Source organism: Balaenoptera borealis, assembly GCF_965194805.1.
Source record: "Balaenoptera borealis genome assembly, chromosome: 14".
Classification (NCBI taxonomy): domain Eukaryota; kingdom Metazoa; phylum Chordata; class Mammalia; order Artiodactyla; family Balaenopteridae; genus Balaenoptera; species Balaenoptera borealis.
Genome location: NC_138875.1, coordinates 89079409 through 89102740, shown reverse-complemented (window position 1 = coordinate 89102740; position 23332 = coordinate 89079409). Strand labels below are relative to the sequence as shown.

Below are 23332 nucleotides of genomic sequence, written 5' to 3'. Positions count from 1 at the left end.
CACCACAGCTCGGGGCCCACGCTGCTGGCTGTCCCTTGTGGCTGGATACTGTGCTTGGAGCACACACATGCACACATATATGTGTGTATGTACGTGTGTATATATATGGGCATGTGTCTGTATACGTATGTGTGTATATGCATGCATAATGTGTGTTTATGTGAGTGCCTATATATCTCTGTGTGTATATGTGTTGTGTATATATGTATGTGTGTATATATGTGTGTATGTGTATATATACATATTGTGCCTACATATATGTCCATGTATATATATGTCTCTGTGTGTGTATGTGTTTGTGTGTGCATGTGTGTATATGTCACTGTATGCATGTATGTGTCTATGTGCGTGTATATATGTATGTCTATATGTGTGTATTTGTGTGTATATGTATGTATGTGTATATATGTGTGTATATATGTCCATGTATATATGTCTGTGTGTGTATACATGTATGTGTATATATATCTGTGTATGTCTATGTGTGTATATGTCTGTGTGTATATATGTGTATATCTCTGTGTTTATATTTATGTGCATATATATGCATGTGTTTTTATGTTTGCATTTGTATATATGTCTATGTATGGATATATTTGTGTGTGTATATGTGTATGTGTATATGTGTGTGTGTGTGTGTGTCTGTGTATATATATATATACACACACACACACACACACACAATAGCTCTGTTATGTTTTAAAAACACAATATACCCTTAAGCCAAGCAGTGTTTATTCCAGTCCACAGTGCATGTGCATTCTGTGGTGGGGAAATTATGGCTTTTCCCCAAATCACTATAGTAGATATATTATTAAGTGTAAATATATAACAAACGTCTTTGGAAATCAAGTGCTATGTTTATCTCTGTGTAATGAAGCTGTCAGTGTAACCTGTATTTATTGAACCACAAGTAGGTTATAAAACTTCCACTGATGAACATAAGTAACTCAGCTGTCATAAACAAAGGAAGTAATTAGCATTTGGTTCAGACCCAGTGAAGCCAAATTTCACATGCTCTAAGGATTATCTTAATAGTTCCAAAACACTGCCACTTTCAGCTCTAAGTGTTTCAAAATTATGAACCCAACATAAACCATGTTCAGTGTATAACATAGATGTGTCTCTGAGAAATAACCACTCGATTTCTTGCACACATTCATTCTTGCTGTACATACTCTATTCAGTGATGTCTCTTGATCAGGGACCCCTTATCCAGTTCAGAACATCTGAAATATGCTGTAGATATGTGTCTTCTCTTATGAAAACATTGTGTCTACAAAAGACAATTTCCTATTGCCCTTCACTAAATTTCAGAATCTCCCCTTAGAAATAATGCTATAAATTACAACTTTGTGTGGTTGCCCTAGAATTATTAGCAACAGATATCGGGTACTTCTGGGTTAAATATGCAACCATGTTCTTTCCTAAGAACTTAAAAATGATTCATTGGAGAAACATTATCTGAATTCCAAGTGACCTACCTGTGAATAAAATTTAAGAAAAATAAGAGCCCATTCTATATCAGAAAAGGCCTAGCTACTGATAGCTCCTGTATAATAAAAAGATTGCCAAATCCAGGTTGATGACCTATTTATTTAAAGCAAATTTGATTCAATAAAATTCCAGTACACAGTAATTGGGACAGCCCTTAGAATTCATCTTAATATAATAGCAGCTGTCCATAGTGAATTGAACTTTTTTCCACCACCCCATCTTGGTTGCTTACAATTTAAATGAGGAATCATAGCATGTGTCACCAAAAGGTCAGATGGCTTTCTGGCCTGTGCACACAATTCCCAATTTATAAATGACTGCGTTCAAAACATTGGCTTCTACAAGGATTATTTACAACACAAAACATTTTTACATGGCACTTACCTTCTAAAAATGCTAGCTTTAGCCCTGGGGGCCACATGTGAGAAGCGATTCCTCTTGTCTTTGTAGACCAGTCAAATCAGTATGTGTTTTGGGGTCCCCAAGACCACCCCTGTGTTTGATGACTTGCTAGGAAAACTCAACAGGACTCAGTGTAGAGTCATAATCATGGCTAAGATTTATTACAGCAAAAGGACACAAAGCAAATTCAGCAAAGGAAAAAGGCACATGGGGCGGAGTCTGGGGGAACCAGGCACAAGCTCAGGAAAGTCCACTCCCAGGGACTCATACAGGAAGCCCTTCATCCCTCCAGCAATGAGTTATGACAACAGGGGTAAACTGTTGTCTGTCTGGAAAGCTCATCCAAACCTGGGGGCCAAGAATTTTTACTGGGGCCGGGTGCCCTGGGCACCATTGCCTAGCAGGCACCATACCTCCAGACCACCAGAAAGAAAGCAGGTGTCCAGCAGCAACTGTATTGTTTGTACAAAAAACATAGGCTCAGTGTTCCCCTCTTATTAAGGAGTTGGGGAACCCCTCCTGAAATCCAAGTTTCCAGATGCCAGTCAGGGGCCAGCCTTGCCAATAGGCCTTTCTAGGGCGGTGGTCTCAGAGCTGCAGTGTTAACTCTTCTGCACAATATGTCTTCAAGTTGTTTCTGTGGGAGAGAGCGTTCTTAGGTCTAGTAGGCATGTCCTTTTCTCGCCAAGCTCCAGTCCTAAACACATCATTTTTTCCTCCCGCCTTGCTCCTAATATCAGGGGGTGGCCTGGATCATCTAAGAGCGAGGTTTTAAGAGATGGACTCAGGACCCACCTCCTTGCCTCTGTGTTCATACAGGTACCACGGTTGTAAACCTGGGGAGTGTACCTCCTCCAGGGCTGCCCCTGCTGGCATCATCTCCCACCCAGTCACCCATCAACCTGCCCCATTTGTCCCCTGGCTTTCTTGCTTCAAAACCCTTTTTATTTTCCTCAAGGGACTAAGAAAAGAAAACACAACAGGAAACATGACTTTTTGCAGCAGTTTATACATCTAACTGTTTGCGATGTATTGCATTGTCTTTTTACTATATCCCTTCCATTCCATATATGTTTTTATTTTAACATCTTTATTGGACGACAATTGCTTTAAAATGTTGCGTTAGTTTCTGCTGTATAAAAGAGTGAATCAGCTATACGTATACATATATCCCCATATCTCCTCCCTCTTGCATCTCCCTCCCACCCTCCCTATCCCACCCCTCTAGGTGGTCACAAAGCACCGAGCTGATCTCCCTGTGCTTGGCGGCTGCTTCCCACTAGCTATCTATTTTATATTTGGGAGTGTATATATGTCCATGCCACTCTCTCACTTTGCCCCAGCTTACCCTTCCCCCTCCCCATGTCCTCAAGTCCACTCTCTAGGTCTACGACTTTATTCCTGTCCTGCTCCTAGGTTCTTCAGAACCTTTTTTTTCTTTTTTAAATTTAGATTCCATATACATGTGTTAGCATACAGTATTTGTTTTTCTCTTTCTGACTTACTTCACTCTGTATGACAGACTCTAGGTCCATCCACCTCACTACAGATAACTCAATTTCGTTTCTTTTTATGACTGAGTAATGTTCCATTGTATATATGTGCCACATCTTCTTTATCCATTCATCTGTGATGGACACCTAGGTTGCTTCCATGTCCTGGCTATTGTAAATAGAGCTGCAGTGAACATTGTGGTAAATGACTCTTTTTGAATTATGTTTTTTTCTCAGGGTATATGCCCAGTAGTGGGATTGCTGGGTAGTATGGTAGCTCTATTTTTAGTTTTTTAAGGAACCTCCATACTGTTCTCCATAGTGGCTGTATCAATTTACATTCCCACCAACAGTGCAAGAGGGTTCCCTTTTCTCCACACCCTCTCCAGCATTGTTTGTAGATTTTTTGATGATGGCCATTTTGACCGGCTTGAGGTGATACCTCATTGTAGTTTTGATTTGCATTTCTCTAATGATTAGTGATGTTGAGCATCCTTTCATGTGTTTGTTGGCAATCTGTATATCTTCTTTGGAGAAATGTCTGTTTAGGTCTTCTGCCCATTTTTGGATTGGGTTGTTTTTTTGATATTGAGCTGCATGAGCTGCTTGTATATTAATCCTTTGTCAGTTGCTTCATTTGCAAATATTTTCTCCCATTCTGAGGGTTGTCTTTCGTCTTGTTTACGGTTTCCTTTGCTGTGCAAAGCTTTTAAGTTTCATTAGGTCCCATTTGTTTATTTTTGTTTTTATTTCCATTTCTCTAGGAGGTGGGTCAAAAAGGATCTTGCTGTGATTTATGTAAAAGAGTGTTCTTCCTATGTATTCCTCTAAGAGTTTTATAGTGTCTGGCCTTACATTTAGGTATTTAATCCATTTTGAGTTTATTTTTGTGTACCGTGTTAAGAAGTGTTCTAATTTCATTCTTTTACATGTAGCTGTCCAGTTTTCCCAGCACCACTTATTGAAGAGGCTGTCTCTTCTCCATTGTATATTCTTGCCTCCTTTATCAAAGATAAGGTGACCATATGTGCGTGGGTTTATCTCTGGGCTTTCTATCCTGTTCCATTGATCTATATTTCTGTTTTTGTGCCAGTACCATACTTTCTTGATTACTGTAGCTTTGTAGTATAGTCTGAAGTCCAGGAGCCTGATTCCTCCAGCTCTTTTTTTCTTTCTCAAGATTGCTTTGGCTATTCGGGGTCTTTTGTGTTTCCATACAAATTGTGCAATTTTTGGTTCTAGTTCTGTGCAGAATGTCTTTGGTAGTTTGATAGAGATTGCATTGAATCTGTAGATTACTTTGGGTAGTATAGTCATTTTCACAATGTTGATTCTTCCAATCCAAGAACATGGTATATCTCTCCATCTGTTTGTATCATCTTTCATTTCTTTCATCAGTGTCTTATAGTTTTCTGCATACAGGTCTTTTGTCTCCTTAGGTAGGTTTATTCCTAGGTATTTTATTCTTTTTGTTGCAGTGGTAAATGGGAGTGTTTCCTTAATTTCTCTTTCAGATTTTTTCATCATTCGTGTATAGGTATGCAAGAGATTTCTGTGCATTAATTTTGTATCCTGCTACTTTACCAAATTCACTGACTAGCTCTAGTAGTTTTCTGGTAGCATCTTTAGGGTTCTCTATGTATAGTATCATGTCATCTGCAAACAGTGACAGCTTTACTTCTTCTTTTCCGATTTGGATTCCTTTTATTTCTTTTTCTTCTCTGATTGCTGTGACTAAAACTTCCAAAACTATGTTGAATAATAGTGGTTTTGTGGGCATCCTTGTCTTGTTCCTGATTTTAGAGGAAATGGTTTCCGTTTTTCATCATTGAGAACGAGTTGGCTTGTCATATATGGCCTTTATTATGTTGAGGTAAGTTTCCTCTATGTCTGCTTTCTGGAGAGCTGTTATCATAAATGGTGTTGAATTTTATCGAAAGCTTTTTCTGCATCTATTGAGATTATCATATGGTTTTTATCCTTCAACTTGTTAATATGGTGTATACATTGATTGATTTGTGTATATTGAAGAAACCTTGCATTCCTGGGATAAACCCCACTTGATCATGGTGTATGATCGTTTCAATGTGTTGTTGGATTCTGTTTGCTAGTATTTTGTTGAGGATTTTAGCATCTATGTTCATCAGTGATACTGGTCTGTAGTTTTCTTTCTTTGTGACATCTTTGTCTGGTTTTGGTATCGGTGATGGTGGCCTCATAGAATGAGTTTGGGAGTGTTCCTCCCTCTCCTATATTTTGGAAGAGTTTGAGAAGGATAGGTGTTAGCTTTTCTGTGAATGTTTGATAGAATTCACCTGTGAAGCCATCTGGTCCTGGGCTTTTGTTTGTTGGAAGATTTTTAATCACAGTTTCAATTTCAGTGCTTGTGATTGATCTGTTCATATTTTCTGTTTCATCCTGGTTCAGTCTTGGAAGGTTGTGCTTTTCTAAGAATTTGTCCATTTCTTCCAGGTTGTCCATTTTATTGGCATATAGAGTTGCTTGTAGTAATCCCTCAAGATTCTTTGTATTTCTGCAGGGTCAGTTGTTACTTTTCTTTTTTCATTTCTAATTCTGTTGATTTGAGTCTTCTCCCTTTTTTTCTTGATGTATCTGGCTAATGGTTTATCAATTTTGTTTATCTTCTCAAAGAACCAGCTTTTAGTTTTATTGATCTTTGCTATTGTTTTCTTCATTTCTTTTTCATTTATTTCTGAGCTGATCTTTATGATTTCTTTCCCTCTGCTAACTTTGGGGTTTTTTTGTTCTTCTTTCTCTAATTGTTTTAGGTGTAAGGATAGATTGTTTATTTGAGATTTTTCTTGTTTCTTGCAGTAGGATTGTATTGGTATAAACTTCCCTCTTAGAACTGCTGCATCCCATAGGTTTTGGGTTGTTGTGTTTTCATTGTCATTTGTTTCTAGGTATTTTTTGATTTCCTCTTTGATTTCTTCAGTGATCTCTTGGTTATTTAGTAACGTATTGTTTAGCCTCCATATGTTTGTATTTTTAACATTTTTTTTCCTGTAATTGATATCTAGTCTTATAACGTTGTGGTCGGAAAAGACACTTGATATGATTTCAATTTTCTTAAATTTACCAAGGCTTGATTTGTGACCAAAGATATGATCTATCCTGGTGACTGTTCCATGAGCACTTGAGAAGAAAGTGTATTCTGTTGTTTTTGGATGGAATGTCCTATAAATATCAGTTAAGTCCATCTTGTTTAATGTGTCATTTAAAACTTGTGTTTCCTTATTTATTTTCATTTTGGATGATCTGTCCATTGGTGAAAGTGGGGTGTTAAAGCCCCTTGCTATGACTGTGTTACTGTCGATTTCCTCTTTTATGGCTGTTAGTATTTGCTTTATGTATAGAGGTGCTCCTATGTTGGGTGCATAAATATTTACAATTGTCATATCTTCTTCCTGGATTGATCCCTTGATCATTGTGTGGTGTCCTTTTTTGTCTCTTCTAATAGTCTTTTATTTTGAAGTCTATTTTGTCTGATATGAGAATTGCTACTCCAGCTTTCTTTTGATTTCCATTTGCATGGAATATCTTTTTCCATCCCTTCAGTTTCAGTCTGTATGTGTCTCTAGGTCTGAAGTGGGTCTCTTGTAGACAGCATATCTACGGGTCTTGTTTTTGTATCCATTCAGCCAGTCTATGTCTTTTGGTTGGAGCATTTAATCCATTTACATTTAAAGTAATTATTGATATTCATGTTCCTATTCCCATTTTCTTAATTTGTTTTGGGTTTGTTTTTGTATGTCTTTTCCTTCTCTTGTGTTTCCTGCCTAGAGAAGTTCCTTTAGCATTTGTTTTAAAGCTGGTTTGGTGGTGCTGAATTCTCTTAGCTTTTGCTTGTCTGTAAAGGTTTTAATTTCTCTGTCGAATCTAAATGAGATCCTTGCTGGGTAGAGTAATCTTGGCTGTAGGTTTTTCCCTTTCATCACTTTAAATATGTCCTGCCACTCCCTTCTGGCTTGCAGAGTTTCTGCTGAAACAGCTGTTAACCTTATGGGGTTTCCCTTGTATGTTAATTGTTGCTTTTCCCTTGCTGCTTTTAATATTTTTTCTTTGTATTTAATTTTTGATCGTTTGATTAATATGTGTCTTGGCGTGGTTCTCCTTGGATTTATCCTGTATGGGACTCTCTGCACTTTCTGGACTTGATTGACTATTTCCTTTCCCATATTAGGGAAGTTTTCAACTATAATCTTCTCAAATATTTTCTCAGTCCCTTTCTTCTTTCTCTTCTTCTCCTGGGACCTCTATAATTTGAATATTGGTGCGTTTAATATTGTCCCAGAGGTCTCTGAGGCTGTCCTCAATTCTTTTCATTCTTTTTTCTTTATTCTGCTCTGCAGTAGTTATTTCCACTATTTTATCTTCCAGGTCACTTATCCATTCTTCTGCCTCAGTTATTCTGCTATTGATCCCTTCTAGAGAATTTTAAATATCATTTATTGTGTTGTTCATCACTGTTTGTTTGCTCCTTTGTTTTTCTAGGTCCTTGTTAAATGTTTCTTGTATTTTTCCATTCTATTTCCAAGATTTTGGATCATCTTTACTATCATTACTCTGACTTCTTTTTCAGGTAGATTGCCTATTTCCTCTTCATGTGTTTGGTTTGGTGGGTTTTTACCTTGCTCCTTCATCTGCTGTGTATTTCTCTGTCTTTCCGTTTTGCTTAACTTAGTGTTTGGGATCTCCTTTTCGCAGGCTGCAGGTTCATAGTTCCCGTTGTTTTTGGTGTCTGCCCCCAGTGGCTAAGGTTGGTTCAGTGGCTTGTGTAGGCTTCCTGGTGGAGGGGACTGGTGCCTGTGTTATGGTGGGTGGGGTGGATCTTGTCTTTCTGGTGGGCAGGGCTGCATCCAGTGGTGTGTTTTGGGATGTCTGTGAACTTAGTATGATTTTAGGCAGCCTCTCTGCTAATGGGTGGGGTTGTGCTCTTGTCTTGCTAGTTGTTTGGCATGGGGTGTCCAGCACTGGAGCTTGCTGGTTGTTGGGTGGAGCTGGGTCTTAGCGTTGAGACGGAGATCTCTGGGAGAGCTCTCACTAAATGATATTCCATGGGGCTGGGAGGTCTCTGGTGGTCCAGTATCCTGAACTCGGCTCTCCCACCTCTGAGGCTCAGGCCTGACACCAGGCCGGAGCACCATGACTCTGTCAGCCACTCGGCAGATGAGTGGTTTATTACCGAAGATATTAAAGCACAGGAACCAACAGCCAGATGAAGAGATTCATAGGGTGAGGTCGAGAGCAAAGAAACGTCAGTCCTCTTGGAGTTTGGAGCCCAGCATGGTGGCACGTGGGGGCATTCCTCTTCACCACCCTGGCGGCTCTCTGAAACCCCTCCTTTTGGATTTTAATGGTGGCTTCACTACACAGCCATGGTTGATTAAATCCTTAGGCATTGGTGATTAATTCAACCTCCAGAACCTTTCTCCTCCTTCTGGGTAATCGGGGAGGGGGGTGGGTCCCATATATGTTTTTTCACTTGAAATCTTTTAGAGAAACATTAGGGCATACTAGGAAACCATCCTTCTACCTCTCTCATCCGGCTTCTCTGATATCCTAGAGAAAAACCTATAAGCGTGTCACCTCTCCCTTTCTGTGAATGAATGAAGGAAGGAATAAGTGAATGGAGGAGAGAAATAATAAGCCAAGTCTGTGATGGAGGGCACACCTGCTTTGGCAAATTTGTCTAAAGTCTGAGAAGATGTTAGGTCTCAGGACAGGTTCTGGCCAGTGTTGGGTAATGAAGGACTTGAGCAGGTCAGATAAGTGGCTTCGGCACCAGGAAGTTTTATGTGATGCCACGGAAAGCACCGAGCCTGGTTGGACCGGCGCTGTGGTTGGGAGCCGTTTCATATCCTGGGTCACCTGCTACCTGATCCCCTGGTTGCTCAGCTGGTCAGTGAAAATGAAAATGGTACTGACCTCACAGGGCGTGTGTGAGAGTGAAATGAGATGAAACTGCCGTGAACTCAGAAGAGCGCCTGGTTTGTTGTAAGTGATAGTGATGATGATGGGATGATGGTCCTGGTGATGACAATGATGATGGTGATGTCATGGGAGGACCACAAGCGTAGAAGTCAGGAGCATCTGTGCACCTCTCAGCACCTGTGTTTTGCTATGAACCATCATGATTCCCAAACCTGTCTGAGCTGCAGCCCCTCCCCACCTTTGAGCTTGGAACGTTGCTTGGGAAATTAGATGAGATAATACAGAGGAACGGTCCATCAGTGCCTGGCATGGAAAAGGCATTCAGTGAATGTGCATTGTTATTTTTAATCCCACTTGTGCAGTGTTAATGAATTTCCTTTTTCTATTTAGTTTTAACAGTCTAAGGGTATTCAGTTAATTTTCTTAAAAGTAAAGGCTTCCACTAGCACAGCGTTACTCTATTTCTTTACGTGACTGATGCTTGCGTATGTCAGTGTACTGTTCCTAGCTCCTCTGTTAAAGGAAGGAATGACTGGGGGGGAAATCAGGGCAGATGGATTGGAAGGTGATTGCCAATGTGTGATTAAATTCTATTAAACATGAGCTTACACCTGGCAGGCGACAATGGGCCATTAAGTGCACTGTGTCCCCGCAAGCATCGGTAACCCAGGGATGCCCCAGAGCCGTCTCAGCTGTGCATTTGCTGTCTCCAACAGGGTAAAGGTGATGAAAGGCATGAACATCATTGGGGTGAGAGCCAGCAGCCCTTCCGTGTGGGAGGTTAAGAAGAGCACGGGTTACGCTGGGAAGTACACACCAGCTGTCATCGTTTGTCAGAAGAAATCGGCTGGCTCGGAAAACAGGTGAGTCCCAGCGGCCTGCCATATATTCAGGTTCGCTGCAGCGGTGGCCTCCTTTTTCCCCAATTTGCTGACAACCACTTCCACCGCGGTTTGCACTTGGGGTGCGTCGTCTGTATTATTAGTGCTTCCAGGTGAGATGGATAGAATCCTTCACTTGGAAAAAGGTGGGCTATTATTCACAGTGGACCTACTTACAATCCCAGCACAGCTCCGGGTCACCTGCAGGGATTACTCCATGCAAATGGAATTTATCTCGAAATGATGTTCCACTGCAACACGGCCTCTTTCTAATCCATATGATTAGGTAAAACGAAAAGTCTGGGCAGCTCTGATAAAATGGCCCATTTTGCAAGTGTTTCAAACAAGATTTTGTTGTAAAACAAAACAAAACAGAACACCCAGAGCTTGTCGATCTCGTGGCACACAGAGGTGCCTTCCACATTTGCCGTGTCGATTTAAATATAATGCGTGGATTGCATTTTGTGCCGGGATTTTCTGATGGACCTGTGAATGATCTGCTGTGGAATTATAGGGAATTGTGACTCTGTCTCTGATACCCACCAAGTTAGAAACAGTCTATTCACAGCTGGGCAGAGACTTGGAAACTCAGTGGTTCTTGATTTATTTCTGTTTCCCGAAACCTCATTTGTGGCTCCAATATATTTCTGATCTGGTCACCTGTTTTTGCCACTTTTAGGCTGGTTGATTTTTGCTCTTTATGTTGCTGGCAATTGAAATAATTATGAATGGACCAATCCTAGGTATGTAGCATTATTTCAGGAGTCAGCTTTTTGAACTTTATAGCTCAATGTTTGGAAAATATTTATTGTCCATTATTTATTCTAATATAGAGGTCATGAATCTCAGTTGACGGCTATTCTGCTTTTTTTGGGGGGGGGGGTTATTTCCAAAGAGCATTGGATGCCAATTTGGGGGTGATGTGATGTGGATTTCCCTCTGTGCTCCTCTGTTTCATGTGGGTGCTCTGGGATTCGGGTTATCAACTGTCAAGCTCTGGCCTGTGACTATCCTTTTGTGACCAGTGTTTCAAGATTTTTTCTTGAAGATCTGCTTGTAGAGCAGATGAGGGGGGAAAAGGAGAAGTCTGTATCTGAGTTCTGCCTCAAATGTTTACATAGTAATGCTGTGCCACACGGAGTACCTTCATGAGCTTACAAATAAGCTCACTTCCAAAGGTGTCTGTGCCAGTGATATGATTTGGGAAATAAGATGCCACCTCCATGAAAGGTTTCCTTTGTGTTGCGAAGTTGGCAGAAATTAGGAAGGATAGATAGATAAGCAGATAGGTAGGTAGCTCGGTAGATAGATAATGATAGAGAGGTAGACCAGATGGATATAGATAGATAGATAGATAGATAGATAGATGATAGACAGATGATAGATGGATAGATATTTTACTATTCTTTACCAGAAAGAGTGGGGGGATTTGGGAGAAGTCTCAACCAATGTGCTGATTTTCCCTCTTGTTTCTTCTTGCCATTTACTCTGCGGATTAGTGGGAGTAGTAGTGATTGTAGTGTTACGTATGAAATGCAGAGAGATTTGAACCGTTTTGAAACGTTTTATTACATTTCTGGCTAAGTATTCATTCAGGTCGTCTTGGGCGTGGAGAAATAAGGAAACTTTCCCAGGGCGGCTGATCCCCATTAAGGTGTAAAGTGGCAGCTGCCTTTTTATGGATCATGTAAGGCAGGCACTCCCAAGGGGTTTTAACACTTCCTTAAATGAAACAAAAAATCAACAGCTCTAGAACATATCGAATCATACATAGGTGTGGTCCTTGCCATTGTTTTTTTTCCCTTTCATCTGTAACAGTATCTTCTTTAAGAAACAAATTCCCTGAATGGACTACCAACCTAGTCCTTCAAAGGTCTGGTATCAGCATGCCATTCACTATGGAGAATATTCCTTATCCCTTTGTAGATTCTGATGTCAGTTTTCTGTTTCCTGCTATGGGTCTAGATGATGGAAGAAGCATATGTACACACACAGACATACACAAACACACATATGTATGTCTATGTATGTAATATATGTGTACATGTATATAGAGAATACTATATGTATGTGCATATACAGTACATTATGTGTCTTTGTAATACGTCATATATGTATACATAGTATATATATAGTATATGTATACATAGTTCGTGTATACGGAACATATATATGATATAGCTGTTTAAATATGTGCCTATATACACATGTACATTTTTATGGGATTTATGTACTCACATATGTTATGATGATGCGGAGGTTTATTCTCTTCTTTTGGAATCCAGTTCTTACACTGAAGCCAGGAAGGCTTTGCTTACTGAGGAAGCCGTGGAATGCAGGCTCTGTTAGTTGGGGAACTGTGTCGGTCTGGTTGGTAGCTGTTTCCAGTCCCTACAGCAGCATCTGGGACACATGAGGCTCTCCATAAATACTTGTTTAGTGATGTTCTAGAGTTAGACTATATCTCTGTTACTCTGTGTATAATGATGCAAATCTGTACGTACACGTATTGAATGGCCTCTGATACACCTGTTCAAAAAAGGAAGGTGCACAACAACATCTATATTGATGCCCCATTTGGGGAAAGCCCAGAGAAGAATACTTTTTGAGCAGAGGGGCTAACAGTGATTTCTACTGGGAGGAGCTGGCAAGTTGGGGGAGAATGCTGAACGTAAATTACTTTTTACTGTGAGCCATTTGGGCTATGATTTTTTTTTTTTTTACTACGTGCATGTATTACCATTTAATATAATGTATACAGTTAAAATAGACTTTTTTGAATACGATATATTCATTTCCTTTTTTTAAAAATAAATTAATTTATTTATATTTATTAATTTTTGGCAGTGTTGGGTCTTCGTTTCTGTGCAAGGGCTTTCTCTAGTTGGGGCGAGCGGGGGCCACTCTTCATCGCCGTGCGCGGGCCTCTCACTATCGTGGCCTCTCTTGTTGCGGAGCACAGGCTCCAGACGCGCAGGCTCAGTAGTTGTGGCTCACGGGCTTAGTTGCTCCGCGGCATGTGGCATCTTCCCAGACCAGGGCTCAAACCCGTGTCCCCTGCATTGGCAGGGAGATTCTCAACAACTGCACCACCAGGGAAGCCAGATATATTCATTTCTATGTTCAACTTTTATCCTCACTTCAAAATTTTTTATTTCACTTCTGTCTTTATGGAATTAAATACAGAAGAAGCATGCTCCACTCTCTGGGATAGCGAACGGACCAGGAGAAGATCTGTTTCTCTTTTCTTTGAAGGATAATCGGAGAATGTATTACGGAGTGGATGTTTTCACATTAGTAGGTTTTGCTTCAGAAGCTGTTTTGCTTTATACCTTCTTCCCACTCTCTTTGACGTTCAGTTATTCTTTAAAGTCAGCATCAGATCATTGGAATGCAAAAAAGGGAGCCTTCATGAGCTTGAGAGTCATGGATTGTGTATTGCTAATAATGCATCATGGATTGTGAAGTTGCCTTAAGGAAGTTAAGTCCCTGTGACAGGTGTAATTTTATGGATTAAGGAGACACTTGTGCTAGTGATGAACTCAACAGGAGTGAGTGGAGATTATTATCTAAGTTGAAATGCATCCTTTGTTTTTTGAAGAACTTTGGTTTTTGAAAGCCTTACCATCACAGTACTAACATATGAATGTTACCCACAGCTGTCAGATCTGTGTTGACTAAGCATTGCCAGGAAATACTATGGAACAGAAGCAGGATAACTAAGTACGCTCTGTCCATCAAATTCCATTTGACATTTTCTGAGTCTTGCTGACTGTTAGAGCACTATGTAAACTTAGATAAATGAGTAACAAAAGTCACATACTTTTTATTTCTTTGCTCTTCTCTGCACAGATGAGTGTTTTCCAGAGTTTGCCACAGTTGCTATTTAAATGATTTTAGGTGGTACAGAGAAATGGGGTCAAATAAACTTGAATGACAGAAACATATGTGCTTTCCAGTTCTCCAGCAAGACTACTGATGGAAGAGAAATTCTTCTCTTTTAGGGGCTAATATGTCTATAAAATCTCTATCCTTTGTTAATAGATTGTAGACAAGCAAGAGTACATAGTTCGATTTAATCCTTTTTCATAATTATCTGTTTATAATCCTTCACACTATACTGCTTTTCCATTTATTCATAGGTAATCTTGTTACCGAGTTCAAGCTCGTACCGCTCGCCGCAGGACAGGCCAGTAAATTGACAGACGGGTTGTTGGGGAAAGGGATAGTGACTTTATTCGGAAAGCCAGCAGACAGAGGAGACGGTGGACTAATGTCCCAAAGAACCATCTTAACCCGAGTTAGAATTCAGCCTTCTTTTATACTAAAAGCATAGGGGTGTGGTTGGTTGCTGCACACTTCTTGGTGCTGGAATCCTTTGTTCTTGCAGCTGCTGTAAACCTTACACTCTCTTCTGCAACTTTTTATCTCTATAGGAATGGAAAAGTGTTACACCTTTAAAGCTCAGAGCCTTGAGAATAGGCTATCTTGTATATTTCAGGCTCTAGGCAAATTCTTAACTTGTAGCAAAAGCAATAGAATACAGAGGTTAAAGTAAAAGAAAGAGATACAATATAGATTCAGATTTGTTTTTCCCCATTACAACATGTTTCATTTTAAAACAAATATAGCTTAAGTAGTAACATGAGATGCCATAAATAAAAAGAGATATTTAAAGTATACAGAGATGAGATTACAATCATGAATGTATGTTCAGAAAAATGTATCCTGGCATGATAAATCCATCTCATAATACATTTGTTAGGTTTGATTATTTAATAAGAGTGACTTAACAAAATAAAGTGACTTAAAGTAAAAGTTTATTTCTCTGTCACAACGAAGAAGCCCTGATGTAGGCAAGCCATGGCTGGCATGGCAACTCCTCAGTACTATCAGGGTCCCAGGCACCTATCTTTCCTTAACACCATATTAATGTATGGCTTTTATCCTCATAGATTAATATGGCTGCTGGAGTGCCAGTCATCACATCTGCATTGCAGGCTAAAGAAAACTGACAGAAAAGAGCCTTTGCCACTGGATCAATTCCTTTAAGGAACTTTTCTAGAAACTCATGCCAACCCCCAATACTCTCCTGCCTCTCATTGGTCAGGACTTAATCACATGGCCACACCAGACTTCAGAGGGAAGTGAGAAACATCATGTATTACAGGCAGCAGTATACTTAACTCAGAATTAGTTTTCTGCTCCAAAGAGAAAAGCAAACTGGATGGGTTGGGGAACCAGAAACCTTGATCTCAGAAATCTATAAGGAATAAATGTTGTGGGATTTTCAATAGGATGATGGAAAGAGCATGGTACCTAACTATCTCCTTCATTCTACCAGGTTCCCATGGAAATTTCCAGTGAAATATAATAAGGGTGTGAAGATCCACATTAGCAATGCACTGGAAAAGTTATGATTACAAACTAATATATATAAAACAAACTATTATATTTAAAATAGATAAACAGCAAGGTCCTACTGTATAGCACAGGGAACTATTAATATATTAAATCCTGTAATAAACCATAATGGAAAAGAGATAATAACAATTTTGTTTATCAATAAATATGGGACAGGGAAAATTTAGAAGATATTCAATCAGGATGTTGCCCATGCTTGTTAAGTACATTTAACATATTAAATATCCTGTAATAAACCATATTCATATATATCTGAATCACTTCGCTGTACACCAGAAACTAACACACCATTATAAGTCACTATACTCCAATTAAATAAATAAATAAATAAGAAAAGTTATCATGTGTATGTTAGAAACATAGAGAAGTGTTTGTGAAAACTGCAGGACTGGGTTGAAGGAGGATGAAAAGATCGCCAGTCTTTTTTTTTTTAATAGTAATCTTTTTATTATTTATTTATTTTTATATTTTATTTTTTTGGCTGTGTTGGGTCTTCGTTTCTGTGCGAGGGCTTTCTCTAGTTGCAGCAAGCGGGGGCCACTCTTCATTGCGGTGCGCGGGCCTCTTCACTATCGCGGCCTCTCTTGTTGCGGAGCACAGGCTCCAGACGCGCAGGCTCAGTAGTTGTGGCTCACGGGCCCAGTTGCTCCTCGGCATGTGGGATCTTCCCAGACCAGGGCTCGAACCTGTGTCCCCTGCATTGGCAGGCCGACTCTCAACCACTGCACCACGAGGGAAGCCCAAGATCGCCAATCTTAATTGTGCACTAAAAAGAAAAGGACCAGGAATGTGAGTGGAGGTGACCCAGGCATAAAAAAAAAAAATCAGGCCTATCTCCTAATATTGCCAGTAGGTGCTGCTACAGGTGAGCATGGACATGTCAAATCCAGCAAGATTTCCTCTCTGGACCAGTAACAGTAAAAGGCCGCTACTGGGTGAGGAGCACACCTTTGGAGCAGATACCCAAACAGGCAGAAAACCCATAGGCATATGAAAATATCACCATAAGAATTTTGGGGAAAACTCTTAAAAATCAGAGACAAAGACAGAACTTTGTGCATGAAATAGAGATGATTTTAAGCATTGATCAGTGGTCTCAGATTCAAAATAAGCATGGTATCATCAAAGACAGAGGAAGCCAGCAAGGAGAAGAAGCCATGTGAGATAAAGATGGGGTGAGAAACTCAATGTCTATTGGATTTGCTACTGTAGAAAATGAAATCAGTGAACTTGAGAGAAAAGTTTAGGAGAAAGAGAACCTTCAGAAGAGAGAATGAGAAAGAAATGAAAATAAGAAAGAGAAACACCTGAAAACCAATCAAGCAAGAGTACGTAGAATGACCACAGGAACAGCTGGAGATTACCTGGTTACCATAAGATTCGGCACTACTAGTTCTACACCTAAGAGAACTGAAAGCAAATGTCCGCACATGTGAACACACAAGTTCACAGCAGCATTTGTCATATATATATATATATATATATATATATATATATATATATATATATATATATATATAATAGATGAGTGGGCAAACACGTGATCTATCCATGCAATGGAATATTATTTGGCATTAAAAAAGGGAGAAGTGCTGATAGATGCTACAACATAGATGAACCTTGAAAACATGGTACTACGTAAAATAAACCAGACAAAAAAGACCATACATTGTATGATTCCATTTATACATGATGTCCAGAGAGGCAAATTTTTAGACACAGTAGCTTAGTGGTTGCCTGGGGAGGGGAAAATGGAGAGATTCTGGTCGTGGATATGAGGTTTCTTTCGGGAGTAATAAAAATATTCTAAAATTAAATAGTGCTGATGGTTGTTCAACTAAAAACCACTGGATGGTAAACATTAAAATGGTGACTTTTATAGCATATGAATTATATCTTGATAAATCTGTTATGAAAATCAGTAGATTACAAAAGGGCCTACGAGATAATACCAATTTTGTTTATCAATAAATATAGGACAGGGAAAATTTAGAAGATATTCAATCAGGCTGTTGTCTATGATGGCGATATTACTTGTGATTCATTGACTCAGTATGTCCCCTTCATTGACTCAGTATGTATTTTTGAAAAGTCCCATAGTGAACATAGATTTTTTTTTTAATTAGGAAAAGATAAGATACGGAAAACAAACAAAAAATAAAGTTAAAATGCAACGTGGCTGGGAAAATTGTTTAGTAGAGTCTGGACATCTGTCCTTGTCATTGCTGCGTGGCATACTGACAATTTTGGGATGCTTAATTCATCTGCTGACTTGTCCAAATTTGAAGCCAGAAAGATCTGGCCTTTTTTTGGTGGTGGTTCCGGGCAAAAATTACTCGTAATGGAGATATTATAGATTGTTTAAAAATGTTCGGTTTTGCTTTAGAAAGCAGTTTTAATGATTGCAATTTACTGCTGCTTGACTGTTTCAGGATAACAGATCAAGTGATGGAAAAAAAAAGATCTTGAGGTTTTTTATTAATATGATAATTTGATTAGAGGTATTTTCTAGCAATCTGTCTTCGGCGAGACAGTTCAGCTCTACTGACATCCAGAACCTGAGTTTAATAACAACAAAACCTGAGACAATGGTATAAAGTTATCAAAATGTTATTATGTCTTTTCTGTGGTGAGTGGGATTTTTTTGATGCCTTAAATGCTTTCAGTATCCTTATCATTGGCTCTTACGGATTATAATAGTCATACATATTACCATCTGAAAGATAATTCCTTCACAAAGAGTAGGAAGAGAATGGCTGTAAGATTCAGGAAATCTAATATTCATTTCTCATTTTTATGCTAGCTGTCTCACATTTCACCAGAGAGGAACAAGAGGTAAAACATCCTGTTCTGTACCATCGGCCCTAACGATGTCAGCCTTCGCTGGACTATTGTGAGACTCTTATATAATCCCACATGTGAACAGACACACTTTGAAATAATCAATCAAGAACATCAGTTCAAGAAAACCCGTCTATTAATTGTCCTTAAATTGTTAAAATGACTACGTAGTATATGCAGCAGACATACCCAGGTCCTCCTAGATATGAAAGATTATACTTCATTTCCACAGCCTAACTGACAGTTTCTCAGAGTACCAGATGAATTACATTAGTTGTACATGGAGTCTGTATCAAGTGTGAACAAAGGTTCCCCATTGTCTTTATTTTTTTTTTTTGTATTTTATATTGGAGTATAGTTGATTTACAATGTGTTAGTTTCAGGTGTACAGCATAGTGATTCAGTTATACATATACATGTATCTATTCTTTTTCAGATTGTTTTCCCATATAGGTCATTACAGAATATTGAGTAGAGTTCCCTGTGCTCTACAGTAGGTCCTTGTTGATTATGTATTTTATATATAGTAGTGTGTGTACGTTAGTCCCAAACTCCTAATTCATCCCTCCCCCACCTTTCCCCTTTGTTTTCTAAGTCTGTGAGTCTGTTTCTGTTTTGTAAGTAAGTTCATTTGTGTCATTTTTTAAGATTGTCTTTACATTTAGAAGTTGTCAGAAGCATTTCCATTCAAGTTTGTTTTAATAACGTCTGCATTAGGGATACAACAGACAAAGGTATTGCTACCAATACAACAAGATATCATTTCTCCTAATCGTATTGGCAGAAAGTTACCAAAGGGGGGGGGAGGGTTAAATTAAGAGTTTGGGATTAAAATATACACACTACTATATATTAAATAGATAACCAACAAGGACCTACTGGCTACTGACTTTTAAAACATGCATCGGGGCTTCCCTGGTGGCGCAGTGGTTGAGAATCTGCTTGCCGATGCAGGGGACACGGGTTCGAGCCCTGGTCTGGGAGGATCCCACATGCCGCGGAGCAACTAGGCCCGTGAGCCACAACTACTGAGCCTGCACGTCTGGAGCCTGTGCTCCACAACAAGCGAGGCCGCGACGGTGAGAGGCCCGCGCACCGCGATGAAGAGTGGCCCCCGCTCGCCGCAACTGGAGAAAGCCCTCACGCAGAAACGAAGACCCAACACAGCCAAAAATAAATAAATAAATAAATAAATAATAATGTAAAAAAACCCCCAAAAAACATGCATCCACGTGACCCTAAAATGACAGGTCTAGGTACCGCTCCTCCAGATGAAAGCTTAGCCATGGATATGGAGGGATGTGCACAAGAGTGTTGATTGTTGCATTTTTAAAAAACAGCTAACTGTTGAAAGCAACCTGAATATCCATCAAAAGGTGAATTGATTTAAAAATGATACATTCATATAATTGAAACTTATGCAGCAATTATGAAGAATTGCCTACATGTAGTTATTAATGTTTATCAACATTAATTTTGTTACCAACTAGGGCGCTTAGCCTTCCTGAATGAATAGAAATTGATAAGAGATACAGGAAAGGCTTTATTGGGGCCCCCGCTGCAGCAGTGGGGAGCAAGGACAAGGGACAGGTTCCCTTGTTCGCTCCTTGAGGTGGGGCGAGCTGGTTCCTTATCTGGGGTGAGGGTAGGCGTGGGTCCGGGGGTGGGGGCAGAGGCGTGGCTTAGGTGGTCTGCCCCCCGCTTTGGTGGTGTTGTGTGCAGGGGGCATGCACAGTACCTTTGTTTTTCTCCCAATACCCTGTTTTTGCTCCTGGCCCTTCAGAAGTGGCAGTTGGGTTTTTGGTCTTTTTGTATCTTTTTGTCCATAATTTGCCCCAACTGCTCATGCGAGCGGTTCTTTTTAGTCCCTTATAATTTCTTTGTATTTTGTTGCTGAAGGAGCGGTTTGTCCAGGTGCAAGCACTGCAGCAGAGGGTCCCAGGTCCCAGGTCCCAGCCTGTCTCAGTTTGACCTGAAAATGTTAAGGGGAGTGGGAAACTTGAATAATAACATGTACAGTATGATACCACTCTAGTAATTCTAAAAAGAGACCCGCAGAAAAATGCTGAAGTAATACAGATATAAATGGGATGAGACATGGCTGCTACTTAAGAGACCAGCATTTGAAAGACAGCCCAGAGGAAGGTGTGCAAGGGTGGCGGGCAGGCACCCTGGAAGAGAGCGCTTTAAGATCTTCCTGACACAGCATTCGAGTTGTGTCCCATTGTATCACTCCCATCAGAAACATACAGACTCGGAGAGGAGGCGGTGATCATTCAAGCACGTGGCATTACAGTGAAGGAGAGTTATGAGTCTAGTGCCCTATGAAATTATACCTCGGGCTGACTCATTTTCCACTTCCTGACACGCATACAATCCCATTAGGCAGTCTCACGGGGAAGTGTGAGGTTTGCCTTAATTTACCCTTGTGTTGCTTTACTTTTATTACATCCATATATTTGGTATTTAACATCTCCCATTTCCAAGTAGACTACCAAATTTAGAATTAAATTATTTAACACCCACTTTCAGCACAGCAGTGAGTTACCGCTGCACATCTTTACTGGGGAAATTGCCTTTGCTTTGGATAGGATCTCCAGGGCGCTGTAATAAAAAACACCGACTGTTTTTTCTGCTAGAGCTACACCAATGCAGCATAAATAATAACCTATTTATGCAACAATAATTGTATGATGCCACTTGCTGGTGTTCATCAGACTACTTCATAAACACTCTCCAGGGTCACAGATCATGGCTAATGTTGAGTTGCCCTGGGCTTGTGATTTCACAAAGCATCTTCATTCATTGGAATGACCAAAAATGTCTGCAGTGGCAGAAATATCTGATGTGACGTGTGAACATCCCATCAAGAAAACCATGGGCTAATATTTGTCTTCATGCAAATTTCTGAACTTGAAACTTCAGTGAATGTGTGTGTGTGCACAGGTGTGTGTGTATGTGTGTGTTTACAGCCATGGATACATAGCCCTTAGGGTCCTTCCTTCCAAACATGGAAAACATTATCAATAAAAGTCCTACAGGAAAAAACACGTCTATATCTATATAAATCGGTATCTATATATCTGTATATCTTTATCTCTGTCTCTGTATTTACATATATATCCATATCTACAACTTACCTATCCATGTCTATATTTATAATTACATATGTATGCATAATATATATGCACAATGCAAAATATAAAATTATTTTAATTTTAAAAGGCTCATGAGCTTTTGTAGTCATATTTGTTTTGGTAAGTCTCCACTGCAAAAAAAAGGTGCACAGATTTCCGCGTACCTTAGATACTTTTGAGAGTGCGGGCCAAGTTCTGTGGGAGAGTCAGTTTTTTGATCATGTAGCTGTGCGGACCTCCAGTCTCTGATCTGTGCCCTCACCCTCCACGACTGTCCTTTGCTGTCAGCACCCTACCAAGCATCTCGAAACCCCCAGGTTTCCCTGGTGTGCTTAGCTTGCTGAAGCAAATGCTGTAAATTGGATCATCTATTTCTTGAAGGCCTGGGGAGCAGTTTAGAAAGATAATAGTATTTCATGGAACATTAAAAAAAGAAACAGAAGAAAAATTATGGGATCCATCCAAAGAAGCTTTATTTACTGTCCAACTGTGAAAAGCATCACCTTGTTTCTTATGTTCCAAAAATTTTAGTCTGATTATTGTTCTCTTGGATGGGATGTCTTATTTTAAGTGTCCATGTTTTGGATTTGCTATCATTTCTAAATGCACCTTTCTCTGACAGCCCTCATTCTTCCGTGCTGTGTGCCAGTTCAAGGAGTTTCTTTGGTAACTTTTTAGTCTTTTAACCCTGGTGATTGATTTTGTCAGCAGTTAGCCTGGTGGACTTTCACTTCTTAGGAATGGTACTTGAACTGAGACATAGTTAGAAAAATTAGCAATAAGGGCATGGGACTTTATATTCCTACCTAGAGCTCTTTTTTTTAAAAAAAAACAGATTTTGTTATAAATCATATACCTTAAAATTAACCCATTTTAAGTGTGCAGTTAAATGAGTTTTAGAAAATTTATTTTTTTGGCCAGCCATTATACCATCTAGTTTAAGAACACTTCCATCAGCAGAAAAAGTCCCTTTTTACCCATTTGCCATGAATCCCCACTTCTTCCCTAATTCCAGACAACCACTTGTCTCTTTTCTGAATCCATAATTTTGCTTTTTCCACAATAGCCCAAGCTGGAAATAACCCAAATGTGTATCAGCTGGTGAGTGGATTAAAAACGGTGCTACATTTTAGCAATGGAATACTACATGGCAATGAAAAGGAACTATCTCCTGATGCATGAAAAAACGTGGATAAGGAATTCCCTGGTGGTCCAGTGGTTAGGACTCTGTACTCTCACTGCCGAGGGCCCAGGTTCAATCCCTGGTCGGGGAACTAAAATCCCACAAGCTGTGCAGCATGGCAAAAAAACCCCCAAAAAACAAAACAAAAACCTGGATAAATCTCAGAAGTATACTGAGAGGTAGGAGCCGGTCACATGACATGACATATCCTATGAGTCCATGTACAGGAAGCCCTCCTTATCCACGGGTTCCACATCCACAGATTCAACCAACTGCAGATCAAAAATATTTTTAAAAAAATTTCAGCATTTTCCAAAAAGCAGAACTTGAATTTGCTCGCACCAGCAACTGTTTACATAGCATTTACATTGTATTTACAACTCTTTATGTAACATTTACATGGCATCAGGTATTATGAGTAACCTAGAGATGATTTAAAGTATATGGGAAGATGTGCATAGATTATACGCGAATACGACACCATTGTGTATAAGCGACTTGAGCATCCGTAGATTCTGG

The 23332-nt window shown here is 39.6% G+C and overlaps 1 protein-coding gene, 1 long non-coding RNA gene and 1 pseudogene across 3 annotated transcripts in view; 2 read left to right on the top strand and 1 right to left on the bottom strand.

The window, feature by feature from the left end:
- The window catches only part of TMEM132D (transmembrane protein 132D), a 679902-nt gene that overhangs the window by 302478 nt on the left and 354092 nt on the right, over positions 1–23332 (top strand). Inside the window, exon 3 of the mRNA XM_082353214.1 lies at positions 10064–10210. Within this exon, the coding sequence (XP_082209340.1) occupies positions 10064–10210 (147 nt within the window). The remainder of the gene's footprint in view (positions 1–10063; positions 10211–23332) is intronic.
- LOC309610394 (cytochrome c oxidase subunit 6A1, mitochondrial pseudogene) overlaps positions 1–23332 on the top strand; it is a 571916-nt pseudogene that overhangs the window by 375177 nt on the left and 173407 nt on the right. The gene's annotated exons all lie outside the window — the stretch shown is intronic.
- The window catches only part of LOC309610411, a 334801-nt gene that overhangs the window by 143637 nt on the left and 167832 nt on the right, over positions 1–23332 (bottom strand). The gene's annotated exons all lie outside the window — the stretch shown is intronic.